This window comes from Kogia breviceps, chromosome 5 (assembly GCF_026419965.1).
Source record: "Kogia breviceps isolate mKogBre1 chromosome 5, mKogBre1 haplotype 1, whole genome shotgun sequence".
NCBI classification, from domain to species: domain Eukaryota; kingdom Metazoa; phylum Chordata; class Mammalia; order Artiodactyla; family Physeteridae; genus Kogia; species Kogia breviceps.
Window position 1 is genome coordinate 467,512 of NC_081314.1, and position 17,663 is coordinate 485,174.

A 17,663-nucleotide genomic window follows, 5' to 3' on the forward strand; every position below is an offset into this window, starting at 1 on the left:
TATACCACCCTTCCTCTTTAATAGGATTTCTCTAATCGCAATGCCATCTTTCCTCTGTACACCCCCTTCCCAACATTTCCTTCATGTTGTCTGAGGCACTGGGTGAGTTTTAAAAAATCTGCCTATCTCTGGGTTAGGATAATTCAACGTACTTAATTGTTTAGGTCATGTAGCCCCTTGTTTCCTCCACAATAACAGGATAAAGAAAGAGACAGAGGAGTTCTGCTTTCCAGTGTCTTACATCACCCAGACAATTGGCAGCCAGGAGTCAGGCAGCTGCCACGCTCTTCAGATGTCTATTTAAAGTTCAAAGAGATGCAGGATAACAATAACAAAGAGCTAAGCGGGGCCCTGAACAGCCCACCCCACAACAGGAGGAATGGCTGAAAAAGGTAAGATTTAAGACATCCAACCCTCTTGGCAAAAAAGGCTCCAGGCTCCCTGGTTTATTTTCTATTTCCCAATATTTGCTGTTTCTTAGTTATTCTGAGGAGTGTGGTATCTCCGCTAAAGGATCATTAACCGTATATGTTAGTGTGGCTGCCAAAAATGCGTTAGATATGCAATTTATGGACCATGTCTATACGTTACATGAATAATTTCGAAAGGATCAGATAAACAAAAGAGCTTAATTTGTTCGTGCTTGTTTTGAAAGATGAGTTAGAGTTCAGTTATTCTCCAGTGTTGTACTGGATTTGAGGCATTGTGGTGTGCTGGGCTAGCATGAAGGACATTTGAATTCTGTGTCAGATCTGCTACTAAATGGCCGTGTGAGTTTGGGGGAAATCCCTCTATCTTTCTGAGAGTGTTTTCTGAGTCTGAAACAAAAATAAATAAAATAGGCTTAGTATGCTTCACATCTGAATTTCTTTTTTTCTGGTTTTTAAATGTTTTTTATTTTTAAGAAAAATGATTGTAATAAATGATAAAATGGGCTGAATATATATATATATATATATATATATATATATATATATATATATATATATATATATATATATAGTGTCCAAGTAAGTTTTCAAATGCCTATGGGAATTGATGCTTTTAATCCTGACAACAATCTCATGAGATGTGAAGTGTTATCATCATTCCCGTTTTATAGATAAAGAAACTGAGGCATAGCAAAGTTTAGTAACTTGCTTGAGATCACATATAAGAGCGTGGTGGCACCAGGTTTTAAACCCGGACAGAGAGAAGAATTTTGGAATTACTTTTCATATTTAAAAAGAGGTTTTGTGCTTATTTGTGTTACTAGTGTGACGTATGCAGAGTATGTTGTGTTCCTAAATATTCCTATTTCAAACCAATGCTACAGATTATAATAAAACTTAAAACACTACTGTTAACAGAACACAAATGCAGGTATACTTTGAGTATTTAAAGGCACAGTCAATTGTATTGTTTTACAAAGAATAATAAGTAATGAGATACACTACTTTTAGTGCTTTATTATATGTAAATTTCAGAACTGTATTAAAATATTCTTGTATAAAATACTTAAAAGTTAATACCAATATTTTAATTGAGTATTTATAAGTTCTTTGAAATTGGGAAAAATACTAAATCAGTATAGGAACAGTTCAAGAAATTACTACGTACTTCCACTGTAATGCTACCTTAATTCATAAAAAGGCTTTCATCCAAATGAGAGTAAAGAGCATATCATAATGTTTCCTTTATCCTTAAAGCAATACCACATGACAGGTAAAGAGAAAGAAAGCGTTTTTTTCATTTAGAGGTTAATGCTTTGTTCAAGGTCACAGTGAGATGGACAAGCAAGGAAAGCTGCTGAACTTGTGAGAGTTAAGAGAGACTCCGAAACTTTTGAAAAAATAGATTTAAACTATTAAAATTCATTTTAATTTCAGAATATTTGCTGTTATGAGTGTCTTCTAATTTTAGAAGTGTCTCATTTCCTGATTATTTTAATAGCACTTAAAAAACTTCACTTTTAGAGTGATGGAAATTGTAATAGGAATGCAATTGCTAAGAATATTCATTTTCTTTGTTAGCTAATGGCATAAAATCTGTGTTTTTCAATTAGGAATATATGTGAGGCTTTAACACAGGGACATTAATTCTATACTATGTCTTTCTGTGCTGTTTTGAATCATTTTGTGTGGTGTGTTGGTTGAAACAAGATTGAGATGCAGTGAATATTTAAAACAAAAATACTTTTATAAGTTGCTTTTTTACAGGTAAAGGTACAAATAGGAGACACAAGAGGAATTTTTATACTTTCGTCTCTTACGTGTGTGTATGATCAGTGTTGGTTGCCGTATTGAACCAGTTAAAAAAATAGAATCTCTTTTCTCAATGATTACATAAGGTGTGACGCTTTCCTTTTCCTATGATAAAGGCAGCTATCAAGTCTAAGAACGATTTTCAACACCTTTCCCTATGTTATGACTAGCTTAGTAAGAATTACCTCAGAGTCACTTTCCAGTGTTTCTATGTTAACAGCTGGTCTCTGTGTTATTGAACAAATGCATGAATCTGTTCTGTATACACTACACCCACACAGTAATTAGAGTTTACAAAGCCTTTGTAAACACATGATGCCATTTGATCCTCACGACTCCTGGAGGTGGATATCACAAGTTTCATTCTCTGTATCTTACAAATAGGGAAGTTCAAGCTCAGGACTGTCCAAGTTCACATAACTGTAAAAGGAAGGCCTATGGTTTGAACACAGGTCTTCTGTTCCAAATACCCAGCTGAGTCACAAGTCCCTTTGTAGAAAAGAAAATAATAATCTTGTATGGATGTGATTAGAGAGTGTATTTTTCCCTTGATATTATATGATTTCCTCTTATCCTTTTGATTCAGAAGATTTAATACCAACATGACCTACCTGATCTGTTTTCTCTTGTTTATTTTTTCAGCAGTGTCTACATTTTCCCACCTTCTGGTCCCTATTCTTCTCTTGATTGGCTGGATTGTGGGATGCATTGTAATGGTTTATGTTGTCTTCTCTTAGAAAGGTAAAGTTTTCAATAATTGAATATGTTTCTTCACAAAGAATACACATTACTCCAGAAATAATCTTTTCTGTTTTACTAATGGAACATTTTATCGTGCAGGCAAGAAGACTTCAGGTTGACATCATTTAGAAGAATTAAGAAAAGCATGAAATGACAGATTATTAAATGTTTCTCATGTAAATAACTGCAGTGTTTGACATGAGTTTATAAAACTTGCATTTGTAAACTGGTACTTCAGTGGACATAAGAATCTCTTCAGAAACATGTTTAAAATTCTGGGTACAAATAATAACTATAAGAAAATATAGATGAATTTCTCTATAACCTGGGAGTAGGAAAAATATTCCTACTTAATATGTATAAGCAATAGAAAAAAGTTTGGTAAATTAAATTTTTTGGCCACCCCTCAAAAAACAGAAAAACAGAAAAAATGAGCTAGAGATAAGAAGAGACAGTTCATAGAAAACAAAATGTGAATGTAAGTTTGACCCTTAACCTTTTACAGTAAGAGAACTGTAAATAACACCACATTGAGGAGCCATTCCTCACCTGTCAGATGGGAAAAAATGAAGATATACTAATATATGTCTTGGTAAGGCTGTGGGGAAATAAGCACTCTCATATACTGTCTTTAGAAATTCAAAATGTTACAACATTTTTAGGGGTGTTCAGCAATCACAATACCAAAATTACATATGTATTTAACTTTTGACCCAGCTACCCCTCTTCTAAGAATATTGACATTTCCACAGGTACACTGCTAAAAATACAAAATGGTATATGCACAAGTCTATTCATTATGGCATAATCTGTTAGAACGAACCCCTGGAAAAAGCCAAATATTTATTAACAGAAGACTAACAATAAACTGTAGTCTATCTACGAAATGTGGCACTTAAGCAGCTGTAAAGAGGAATGAATGAAGGGGGTTCTCTATATGCTGATGTGATGTTATCTCCCGGGCAAAGTATTTGGTGAAAAAAACAGGTACAGAACAATGTATGCTACCTTTTGTGTAAAAAATGAGGGGTTATACCAATATGCACACATACCTGCTTATATTAAAATACTGCAACAGAGGAGCCACAAATGGCTAGATAGATATCTCTGAGTGTCCCTTATTTTGGAATCAAGTAAATATCTTATAAATTAAAAAAACAAAGAAAAAGAAAAACATAATCTCCAAATTTAAAGCAAATTAAAACAAATCTAATAGTACATAAAATTGGTGGAGGACCTGTTAAAACACAGGTCGCTGGGTCCCACTCTGAGTTTCTGATTCAGAGATCTGGGGTGGGGGGGCCTGAGAATTTCACTTCTAACAAGTTTTCAGGTAATGTTGATGTTGCTTGTCCAGAATCCATAATTTGAGAACTACTGCTGTAGAAGTGCTATGGTCTGAATGTTTGTGTCGCCTCAAAATTCGTATGTTGAAATCCTAATCCCCCAACTTTGATGGTATTCGGTGCTAGGGTGGGGATTGGGAGGTGATTAGATGATGAGTGTGGAGCCGTCATGAATGGGATTAGCACCCTTATAAACGAGGCCCCAGGGCTTCCCTGGTGGCGCAGTGGTTGGGGGTCCACCTGCCGATGCAGGGGACGTGGGTTTGTGCCACGGTCCGGGAAGATCCCACGTGCCGCGGAGCGGCTGGGCCCGTGAGCCATGGCCGCTGAGCCTGCGCGTCCGGAGCCTGTGCTCCGCAACGGGAGAGGCCACAGCAGTGAGAGGCCCGCGTACCGCAAAGAAAAAAAAAAAAAAAAAAGAGGTCCCAGACAGCTCTCTAGCCCTTTCACCTTGTGAGGACACAATGAGAAGTTTGCAGCCTTAGAAGAGGGCCTCACTTGAACCTGGCCTTGCTGGCACCCTGATCTTGGACTTCTAGCCTCCAAAATTGAGCGAAAAACGTTTGCTGTTTATAAGCTACCCGCCCGTCAGTGTTGTTTTGAAATAGCAGCCCAAGTGGATCAAGACAAGAAGGGACCCAGTTTCTTCCTAGTAATTATAGCATCCTTTTCTATTCAATTAATTTCCCTACTGAAATTAATCTCATCCAAACAATTAGAGAAAGCTTTGGCTTTATTCACTGATTCTTATCTTTTAAACTTGGTTAAACATTTCAAAAAAGCTTTTTAAAAACTTCTGTTTAAAGCAATATTTATAAAATTCTAACATAGAATGTGTATAAAATTAGGCTCGACTATTTTCATTAACAACTTGACCTAGTTTTAGTTTTCTCCAGACTTAAGAATGAACTCACCTTGAATCAGAGGGCTACTGGATACCGCTCCTGCAGTCTTGTGAAAACTGATTGTTAAATTTTCAGGAATTTTGAAAGTTAGGCTACACCTCATTGGCAGCTGGAAATTGGCCACATGGGAGTATTTACAACACAGCAATCAACAAGTACTAGAAATCAGGGCTTCTTCCCACGGGACAGCCAGTTCTTAAGGACACCCCTGACCTGAATCCCCTAGACTTCCCTGATGTTTATATGGTTTGTGAGGGCTTCAAGACCACCTATCATTTTTTTTTCCCTTCTTCACATTCTGTTTGAGTTAATTAAAAATATGGTCTTTCTATTCACTTGACCTCTTTCTGTGCTATAGACTTTAATGAGAAACCCATGAAAGCAGTAGACTTTCTCAGAATACATACATTCAAACAAAACTGTAGATGTTATTTCAAGATGCTATTTCAATGGATTTCCTGGAATCCATTAAAAGACTCCCTAGGTAAAGTAGCCCCTGGGCTGTCACCAACTTTCTAAAGGTTTTAGGCTACTTTACAGCTGGGCTCTTGTTCCCTTGAGGTTAAGGACATCAACTCATATTTTAGCTTTCTTCCTGGCTAGAGACTGGGTTTTTCTGTACTTCTTTCTGCCGACACCATTCCTGCATGACCTGTCATCTTTCTTGCATTTGTATACCACAGAGTCCTGGCATTTGGTTAGAAAGTTATAAAACAAAATTGTGGCAACCTATGTTTTATGTCAGAACAACTTTCCTTTCTTTAGTCTGGAGTCTTTTTCTCCACACGTCCTGGTCCTTTTCTTTAACCCTTTGAAGCTATAGGATATCTCACTTCTTGTTCAAATGTGTGCACAACTTTTCCCTGGAACACAAAAAGCTTCAGCATTCCCATAAATCTTAACTTTCTATCTTTGACAAACACTTTCTTATTTCAAGGGCTCAATATTCTTTTCCTTAGCACTTTAAAGCAGACTGTAATGTTTTTAAGCAGCAGTAGAAATGAATTTCCCTACAATAAGTATTTTAATTCCATGTTTACACATCCAACCTGATCATCTTCTCAGAGAACAAAGAAAGCTTAGTACAGTGAAAAGACCAAAAGTTCTGGAAGTCAGATTGTTGTATTCTAATTTGGGAGTCCTTCGAGTAGTTAATTAATCTCTCTAACCTTAGTTTCTCAACTATAAAAGAAGAATATTTTCATGGGATTATTGTGAGGACTGCAGTGTTTTCTAAATCTGCCTGAACTGAAACAATTGAGTCATTTGTTAAAAAGACAGATTCTCAAGCTCCTGCTCTGGAGAATTCATTTCAGTAGGTCTAGAGAAGGCCTATTAAGAAATCAATTCCCCAGGTGATTTTTAGTATCACAGAAGTTTGGAAACATACCTATCATATATGTATGTGTGTGTGTGTGTGTGTGTATGTAGGCATTACTCCCTGGTACATGAGACCCTGATCAATGACAGCTTATATCAGTAAATCCAAACCACTTTTCTGTTTATAGCTGCAACAAAAAATTAGCACTTTATTATATTAGCTTATATTACATTATACTTTTTAGTTAAATGAAGTATAATGATACATATTATTTGTCCACTAATATTTTCATATATGTGAGTTTTTTCCTGTTAAATTGAAGCCCTTTATGAGTGAATCTATTTCTCATCACTCCAACACATAGTACAAAACAGACAACTAATAAATATGTAGCAAATGGGTAATTATTTACCCCTTACAATATTCTTGAATGCACAATGTTGATGTTCTAACTTTGAACTCTCAAGAGGTCGTTGGAGCAATGTAAGCTGGATTGGAATTCTCAAACAAGTGATTAGTGATCTGTGAACAATAGGATTAGGTAGGTGATGACATACAGATTTCACAAGGCATAGAACCTTATATGCTTTTAAATTTCCAAAACCTTCAGCTTACATTCTATCAAACTGCAGCTATAACTATTTGAGAAGAAGAGTTTAATGAGTTAACTGTTTCTTAAAAGTTTCTGATTGTATAATGCTCGGCCTTACATCATCACCCACCCTCACTCTGTGCCCCTCCCCCTCAAGGCATGTATTGATGTCAGAGCTGAGAATACTACTTTCTCTATACTGTAATTAGGATATAAAAACCTCTCAAAGAAGGCTTTTTTATTACTAGCCATGTCTGGAATAAGAGGTAAATTCCAATGAGTTTTGAAATATCTAAGGAAACTCCTCATGAGCAACCAAGCCTGGTAGAGCTGAGGAAATTTACTAGAGAATAGAAGACTAGAGGTGAGATTCCCATGCACAACCCACAGTAATGTTTCTATCTATGGTCGGCCCTCTGTGCTCACAAGTTCTGCATTGTGGATATAACCAACTGCAAATCTACAATACTTGGAAAAATTCCAGAAAGTTCCAAAAAGCAAAAACTGAATTTGCTACACACCAGCAACTATTTACATAGATTTACATTGTACTTACAAATATTTGCATTGCATTTATATTGTATTAGGTATAATAAGTAACATAGAAATGATTTAAAGTGGATTAAAAACCTAAATGTAAGACCAGATACTATAAAACTCTCAGAGGAAAACATAGGCAGGACACTCTTTGGCATAAATTGCAGCAATATCTTTTTGGATCTGTCTCCTAGAGTAATAGAAATAAATACAAAAATAAACAGATGGGACCTAATTGAACTTAAAAGCTTTTACACAGCAAAGGAAACCATAAACAAAATGAAAAGACAACCTACACAATGGGAGGAAGTATTTTCAAACTATGCAACCAACAAGGGATTAATCTCCAAAATATACAAACAGCTCATGCAACTCAATATTGAAAAAGAGATAACCCAATCAAAAGATGGGCAGAATATCTAAATAGACGTTTCTCCAAAGAAGACATACAGATGGCCAAAAAGCACATGAAAAGATGCTCAACATCACGAATTATTAGAGAAATGTAAATCAAAACTACAATGGGGTATCACCTCACACTGGTCAGAATGACCATCATCAAAAAATCTATAAACAATAAATGCTGGAAAGGGTGTAGAGAAAAAGGAACCCTCCTACACTGTTGGTGGGAATGTAAATTGGTACAGGTACTATGGAGAACAGTATGGAGGTTCCTTAACAAACTAAAAATAGAACTATCATGTGACCCAGCAATTCTACTCCTGGGCACCTACCCAGAGAAAACCATAATTCAAAAGATATATGCACTCCAGTGTTCCCTGCAGAACTATTTACAACAGCCAAAACATGGAAGCAACCTAAATGTCCATTGACAGAGGAATGGATAAAGAAGCTGTGGTACGCATATACAATGGAATATTACTCAATCATAAAAAAGAATGAAATAATGCCATTTGCAGCAACATGGATGGACCTGGAGATTATCATACTAAGTGAAGTAAGTCAGATGGAGAAAGACAAATATAATAAGATATCACTCATATGTGGAATCTAAAAAGATGATACAAATGAACTTATTCACAAAACAGAAATAGACTCACAGACTTTGAAAACAAACTTATGGTTACCAAAGGGGAAAGATGGGAGGAAGGGATAATTAGGAGTTTGGAATTAACATATAGACACTACTATATATATATAGACACTACTATATATATATATATATATATGTGTGTGTGTGTGTGTGTGTGTGTGTTAGATAATCAACAAGGACCAACTGCATAGCACAGGGAACTCTACTCAATACCCTGTAATGCCCTATATGGGAAAAGACTTTAAAAAAGAGTGGATATATTTATATGTATAAGTAAATCACATTTCTGTATACCTGAAACTAACACAACACTGTAAATCAAGTATACCTCAATGTAAGATAAAAATTAAATTAAAAAGATAAAATTGGATACATAAAAAAATAAAGTACACAGGAAGATATGCATATACTATGCCATTTTGTGTAAGGGACTTGAGCATCTGTAGATTTTGGTATCTGCAGGGGTCCTGGAATCAGTCCCATGCAGATACCCAGGGATGACTGTAATGTCCATCTGTAGATCTTGTAGTTAATTAAATCTTCTCTTTTTATTTTCTGAGGAAATTATTTCCCATTTTTACTATTTATTTTATTATCTCTTATTATTGCTTATTGCAGTTTCTCAGACACTGCCTCCCCCTTTTCTTTGTTTCTATTTTTTCTTTTTTTTTATTTTGGACAAGCAGAGGAATTCCACTTAAAACATAAATATACATTGGCCTAAGATTCCTTTATAGGAAAGACTACCAAAAGCTGAAGAATAATATTGAGTTGGTAATTTCCCAGAGAATGAGATGGATGAATGTTTTACTTTTATTCCACTCTCTTTTGAAAGTGATTTCTTGGTTTGCAAAAGTGAGATGGGTATGCAATTTCTTATAAATCATCTGAATGAATCCTGAGTGGGCACAGAGCTGGGAGTTTTTTTTCAGAAGGTCAGAAACAGTCAAGAGTTTAAGACTTTCATCATTATCCTAGATTTAAGTCCATTTTCAGTCATTTTCTTGGGCTGGGCATACATGCCGTTATAAATTCAAAATTCCAAACGACACAAATATATATCTGTCAAAGGTCTTTTTGGAGCTTATGTCTATGAATATTAAAGGAAATTAGATATTGATTGCCATCTTGATGCTGAATGAAACAGGGTCATGGGGAAACAGTTTTGACTTGTTATAGGTTACTCGCTCTGTAAAACTGGTCCAGAAGTGAAGAGTAAATGGAAATAGGCTTCTTAGTGGTTTGCATACTGATGTGCTCAAAGCCACATTTTCTCTCATCTGCATCATGTGAAGGTATACTCAGGATAGGATGCATTTTGATTTAGAAAATGCAATCCCTTAGTCTAATAAACATGGTAATCTCATCAGCATGTTGCAGACATCGGGCATATTCCTCATTTATCTTGTTAAAGGTAGAAACTTGCTTTTGAGCCTGTTGACAATAGATGGACAGATTGCTTTGGAGTCAGAGTATGATCACCTCTTCAAGCAAGTGGCCAGATCCATCCAATTTTGTCTTTCCCTTTCTGCTCCTGTTCTTTTATTTAATATTCTCTTACTTTTCCTATTCTCATATTTAACCAACACACTTTTCCACTTTTAGTAGCCTGTTCAGAGTAATGGAATCACCTGTAATACCAGTAATTCAAACTTCCCTAGTTGTTGCTTCCCTCCTGATGAGGAACCCAGAAGGGCCTCACGCAGGCATACAGATAAATGTCTGCTCCTTCCAGGCACCACTGCTCCTCTGCAGAACCCCACAGTTTCTCCCAGGCACCATGGATGCTTTCCCACTTCTCCCTACCTCTCCCAACAGAGCTCTCATTGGATTTGTGTGGTGGTCTACAGTCAAGTTGCTGTTTGTGGTGTTCTAAAGCAGTACTGCCTATGCCACCATGGGCCTCAGAGCTTAATTAAATAGTTCTTTCCATTTTTATCCTCAGCTTCTCCTCTCTCTCCCTAGAACCTAGACATACATCCAGGGCAGGCCCAGACAGACTCACCCGCCACGCTGAATTCACAATTGCTGCGCCAATCTCCTCAAGCCTGGCTCCTTCTCTGACAGAGATGAGTTCTTCCAGGGGGCTCCTCAGGTTTCTGCAAAAAGCCTTTAGTTCAGTGGCCCCATTAGGACGCCAAACAGGCTGAGAACTGTTTGGATCTCGCTGCCACCCTAGTAACATATCTGGATTCTCAGAGTCCTCCGAGACAAACAGGTGGGGTCAGTTATAGTTTAAAACAAAACACAAGTCTCAACCCACCAAACTGAATTTAAAATCATTGGCTTGACCAACAATTTGAAAAACATTACTTAGAATTCAGTGTTTTTAGACATTACCATCTTGGTAAGAGCTTTCTCTGACCACCCATATCTCCAAACATACACACACACACCCATCTAGGGTCTTTATTCTTCCTAAGTGAGACCATTTCCCTTTTGCGTCCACCACTAGATGGTAAACTTCTTCAGTGTAGCACATGTGAGAAAGTAGGATTCACTGGAAATAACAGGGAAATGTCCAACAGATATATGTCAAGTGAATGAATGAATGCCTGAACATTGCCTTTAACCAAACAGCCTCACGAGACATATCAAGTGTGTGAAGCTCTTAGCACAATGTCTGTCACTTATTGAATGTTCAATTTGTATGAGATTATTTTAGTCATTACTAGTATCACAAACTTCCTCATTACTTCTTACATACATTCTTATTTATTGCACCCAACAACTCTGTGAAGTAGATGTTATCATCTCCATGCTGGGGCGATAAGGAAACTGGAGTGCAGAGATGTTGAGACTTATTCATGATTATTATAGTTAATATTATTACAGCCAGGACTTGAACACACATCTTCTGATTTTGAATTACAAATTGTTCTTCAACTATACTACATGATCACCAAATTACCAGATTTTTTTTCCATTTATGCTGTGAGATGCACCAGATTTCAGGGGAAGGAAATCATTGACCTAAATAAGGAATTGACAGCTACATTTGTTTCTTCTGTGTAACACTTCATTTTCATGCTTCTTGGTCTCCACAGTTAAATCCTGTAGCAAGACCTCCCTTACCTCCTTTAACCTCATTTTGGTTTTCTATAATATTCTGTTATTTCAGTCCCATTCTGTGCAATGTTTTCAAGTCCTTAGATTTCTAACAGTCCTTTGATACAAAGGCAACTTGTACCATAGAACTTAAGGTTCTTGACCAGCTCTATATCTGGGCTGCCTGCTCTCTCTTATAGCTCTAAGCCACGCTTGCACATTCTGTTCCAAAAAGAATCACTATTGGCCCTAACATACTCCACCTCTCTTCCCAACACCTACATTTATACAACTGTTGCTACTTCCTTCCAGCCTTTAAATTTTGGCTCAACATGAATCTCCCCCATAGAACTTTAAACCTTTCTCTATATCTGCAGATATGGAGAGTAGTTGAGAGTTTTCATGTTGTCAGTACTGTACAGAGATATTCACACAGGCGTTTGGAAGTAACGCTAATCCCTAGATGTCGAGAGTTTTTAGATGCTTGCAAAGTTCTCACTAATAAGAATAACGTATGTAGAAGACTATCATCAAAAGGTATATATGCAATAAATGACTTCTCTCTAAACATTTCAAACAATACAGAAGAAATTAAGAAGCTTAGATTCTCTTCACCTATCTTGAATTCTACTCCCTGATCAGAGATAACCACAATTAGCAATTTAGTGGGTATCAATCCAAAAATCATTTCAATGCATTTACAAAATACTTTGCATGTTATAATTGTAAAAATGCTTTCTTATACATTATTTTGCTTGATTCTCATGAAAGCTCAGTGTATCTAGATGTGTGTCATGAGACTTATGAAGGTGGACTTGCCCAAAATCTCACAGCTGGTCACCAGCTCAGCTGAACTTAAATTCTTGACCTAGGGCTCTGAATCACATGCCAAGTACTGTTCTAAGCATTTTGCCTGTGTTAGCTCATCTAATCTTTATGATGGCTTTCTTAACTAGGTGTGATTATTATGTCCATTTAAAGATGAAGAAACAGATTCAGAGAGGTTAAGTAACAAGCTCCAGTCACACAGTCTGTCACTATCAGAACTTGAACCCAGGCAGTATCCTTTTGAGCCTGGAGATCGCTATGTTATGTAGTATATTCTTTCTGCTATAAGTAAATTCTGTCTGAAAGCCTGTGCATTTAAGCCTTGTAGAGCTGCAGAGAGCATTGTACTCTTACAGCAAATGATTTAGATCTTATTTATGCTGCTGCACATATCTATATTGCTTATATTTTTGTATCCCATTAGATTGTCTCGTCATGTAGTTAAAGCACTCTGAACAGCTCTCCTTGGTGTGAGATGCTCAATAGTCTACCTACTTTCCTCCCCTCCCCCTCTTCTTTTTCTTCTTCTAAGGCAGAGGCTGATGTATTCACTTTCCCACCTTTCTTGATTGTATATCCACTAAAGGCAGTGTACAGTGGCGATGATGTGGGAGCTCTGAAAGTCTCCCTGGGGGTTGCCTGGAATATGTCTCTAGAAAGTGATGATTTTAAAACTTTCAAGTTTAGGGACTTAGCTTCACAGTCTTGGGACTTACATGTGATACAAAAATACCCACACAAATAATCCTTTAGAAGACTTTAAAAACATCTACATCTACATAAATTCACTTTAGAGAAAAGTGAAAAAAATAAATCAGTGGGCATTTCAGTAGTAACTCTAATACAGGAATCCAAAGAGGTTTTAAAACAATAACAGCAGCAGCAACAACTCATTAATCATTGTAACTTTATGGACACAGTTAGTGACAAGGAAAACTTGAGAAGAAAAGTGGTGTGATGTGTAAACATGTCAGGTCATAGGAACAGTGGAGTCAAAGCAGACAGCAAGGTTTTGTGATGCATCATCTGGAGGAAAGCAGATGCAGGGTCAAGTGTAGGGCAGAGCTTCTTGTTACATTTTCAAACCATATACCAGTTTTCACTAATGTCAATGTAAGAAATTTAGCTACCGAGAAGCATTTGAAACTCATTACCTATGATATTTTTTCTTAACAGTTATCAGCTGGAATTTCTTCTTTTAGTGGAAGGTCATAGCCCCAGGAGTGAAAGCATTAGTGCCCTGCTGATTAATCATCGTAGTCTAAGAAACAGTAAAGGAAAAATCCGACTCAATACTCAGCTCTGGAAAAACTGTTGGAATTGTTCTGCCCTTGAGATAGAGGTGAAGTATGAGTTGGTGACTGCCTATAGAAGAAGGACTTGAAGAACGATGGAAACCTAAAGGCTCTATCTATCTATCTTTAGGCTCTACCTAAACCTAAAGTAATGATCAATCATGTTGTAGTTAGACTGATTTCTGACAAAACTACTCGATGCATTCTTTTTTCACGTCTGGCCCATAGTTTGATAAAGGAGTATAAGGGAGATTTTTTTTCCCTAGCAAGTTGATGAAAATGTGTTTTACAACCAGACCAGGGATCTGGGTAGTATGAATTATCTTTGCAAATAAGTATCTAAAGCTATATTGTTATTTGGTGTTGCGTGGAGAAGGATTGGTTTTTCTCAAGTCAGTGCATTCTGTATTTATAAAGCCTACCCCTCAAACCACCTTTCTAACCCATCCCTCTACATCCCTCTAAATCTTATTTTTTGCTTTTCAGTAATTCACTACTATCATTTTTGCTCCCAATAGGTTCTATCTAAAGGAATTTTAATCATTTAGTAAAGAAAATAAAGTCTGTGTGGCTATGTGTGTGTCTCCTGAAAGAGAAATTTGACAAAGACGTTTCCTTCCTTTTAAAACTATATCAAGTCTTTGGGTATTTCTTACTCCAGTAGTTCTCAAAATTTGGTCCCTGACCTAGTAGTATCAGCATCATCTGCAAACCTGCTTGAAAGGCAAGTACTTTGAATCAGAAACTTTGAGGGTAGGGCCGACCAATTGGTGTTTTTACAAGTTTTCCCGGTGAATCTGAGGCACACATGCTCAAGTTTGAGAATCCAACGCACACATGTCTCCAAGCCATCTCTCTAACTTTCCTAAAATATCATCTCAGCTTGGGCATGTATCAATAAAAATACTGACACAGTCTATTTCTTTGAAATCCATGAATTTCTTTTTAAATTAAAGATTACAAAATGGTTTTTGCTCTCTTTCTTAATCTGGCACTAATTTAGTCATGGTGAATTCTACATTAATATACCTGTCAATAATTTAGGGGTCCCAGATTCACACGCCTTTGGGGACAGCAAGGTAGCAGAAGTGAGAGACACGGAAAACCAATGTAAGAAAAACAGGGAATACTGACAACTTTGTGAACAAATGGAGAGTTCACTCCTTCCTGCTCAAATTCATTGAAATAAATATCTCAAAGAATATTGTCTGTTAGAACATATCTTCCTACCACCTTTGGTTTACACTGCAGCCAATAAAACAAACAAAAAGATCTATTTAAAGTCTACTCTCAAGGAAAGAACTTGTAAATAGTGATTTTAATTCTGATCGCTGTTGGAATTACATATATTTGTAAATAAAAGAAAATAAAAATGTATAGTACAGTAAAATTCTTTGCTTTGAGTTACACTTTAGGAAACCAAAGTAGGGTTTATAACTAAGTTTAAAGACTTGTGCGGCTTTGAGATCTTTTTACGATGACTTGATTTTATTTCCTCATCTGATTTCACTTAGCATTAAGTTAAGAAATATATGCAAGAGCAAATACAAGACAGCTGTAACTTGTAAAGAAATCAAAAGTGTGGGGAGGCAGAGAAATTAATGTAAGATCTACTTTTTTGATCTAAGATCACTACTATACAGGACTCTTGGGCTTTTGGATAAAAAGTTAATATAAGTAAAGCAAGTGTTACTGATTTCCTTTCATCTAATGAAGGTTTATAAAAGAAAATGACATTTCTGGGGTTTTTTCCCCCTTTGAAGAGATGATATTGGCTTTCTGGTTAACAAATGCTCCCCCCTCTCCTTCACCTCAAAATCTGAAAAACAGACTTTTTTTTTTTTAGCTTAAAGATTATATTTGTTTTCGCTGGGCTTCTGGAAACTATAATATACATTTAAATGAAATTTAGAGGAAGGGTCTCTTTTTTTCTTCCAGTTTTGATATGTACTTGACATATGGCACTGTTTGTTTTAGGTGTACAGCATAATGATTTGACTTACACATATCATGAAATGATTATCACAATAAGTGTAGTGAACATTCATCATCATACAGATTCAAAATTAAAGAAATATAGATTTTCACAGGAAGAACTCTAATCTGAAGGGCCGGGTACAAGGTTTCTGCCTGTGGTACACAATGAGCAAGTGAAACCAGACAAAGCACAAAGGAAAAACAGTTCCACCTAGGAAAACCACAAACTAGTGAAAAGTTTACTAAGGCAAGGCTTTGGAGGAGAGATCTCCACGAAGTCAGGAGGGAAGGCAGACTTTAAGAGCAAAAACTGGAATGGGGGCAGGCAGGAGCGGCCAAGATGGCAGAGTAGAAGGACCCTGAGCTCACCTCCTCTCACAAACACACCAAAATCACCATCATCTGCAGAACAACCATTAAGGAAAAACACTAGAACCCACCAGAAGAGATCTTCTACAACTAAAAACATAAAGATGGAACCACAACAAGATGGCGAGTAGGGGTCGACTTGTGATGTAATCAAATCCCATACCTGCTGGGTAGGCAACCCACAAATCGGAGAATAATTATATTGCAGAGGTTGTCCCACAGGAGTGAGAGTTCTGAGCCCCCGTGTCAGGCTCCCCAGCCCAGGAGTGTGGTACAGGGAGGATGAGCCCCCAGAGCATTTCACATTAAATGCCAGTGGACTTAACTGCAGGAGCCCCACAGGACTGGAGGAAAGAGAGACTTCACTTTTAAAGGGTGCACACAAAATCTCATATACACCAGGACCCTGGACAAAAGCAGTAATTTGATAGGAGCCTGGGCCAAACCTACCTGCTGGTCTTGGAGAGTCTCCTGGAGAGGCAGGGCGTGGCTGAGGCTCACTCTGGGGAAGTAGACACTGGTGGTAGATATGTCAGTGAACAATCAACTGTATGAACACTCCTGGAAGCTGCCATGTTGGCTAATTAGAGCCAAGACTGGCCACACCCAACAGCCTACAGGCACCAGTGCTGGGACTCCTCAGACCAAACAACTGGGTGGTGATACAGCCCCACCCATCAGCAGACAGACTGCCTAAAGACTTCCTGAGCCCACAGCTGCCTAGACGTGGCCCTGCCCATCAGAAGGCCGAGACCCAGCTCTACCTACCAGTGGGAAGGCACTGACCCTTCCTACCAGGAAACCTGCACAAGCCTCTAGACCAGACTCACCCACCAGGGGTAGACACCACAGGCAAGAAAACTGTGATCCTGCAGCCTGTGGAATGAGTCTGCCAACAACAAGCCAGACCCTACCCTGAGACCAGCTTGGCCCTGGCCCTTCCCACTAGCAAGCCAATGCAACCTTTGAGACACACTCACCCCAAACCCAACCATATCAGCAACCAGCCCTCCTCTTTCAATGACTGAAACAAACTCTGGGATCCCTGGGCCCTGCAGCCAGACTCCAGGAACAAGATTTGCCTGCCAGGAGTCTGGCACTAACCCCAGGATCTATCTTTACCTGCCAGTGAGTGGACCCTGACTCTGCCCACCAGGGAGCCACCACTAGCCCCAGGGACACCCATGGTTCTACAAGCATCCATCTTGTGACCAGGCCCCACTAAAGAGAAGCCAGCAGCAACTGCACAAGGCAAGGCCTGGCAACCAACCAGACGAGGGGCCAACCAAGCCTACCACACAGCCCACATAGTCAGCCCACAACACCAGATGGACACATGCAGCCCTCTTAGGGGCAGCCCCTAGAGCATATAGCTGAGGTGGTGAGAAGGGAGGACACTGCTTGAAA

At 37.9% G+C, this 17,663-nt stretch overlaps 1 protein-coding gene across 1 annotated transcript; it reads left to right on the forward strand.

The window, feature by feature from the left end:
- Positions 1 to 247: 247 nt before the first annotated feature.
- Positions 248 to 3,168, forward strand: STRIT1 (small transmembrane regulator of ion transport 1). The gene is made up of 3 exons (XM_059063642.2): positions 248 to 392; positions 2,886 to 2,984; positions 3,084 to 3,168. The coding sequence occupies exons 1-2, from the start codon at positions 380 to 382 to the stop codon at positions 2,978 to 2,980; spliced, it is 108 nt and encodes a 35-aa protein (XP_058919625.1). The 5' UTR covers positions 248 to 379; the 3' UTR covers positions 2,981 to 2,984; positions 3,084 to 3,168.
- Positions 3,169 to 17,663: the final 14,495 nt, after the last annotated feature.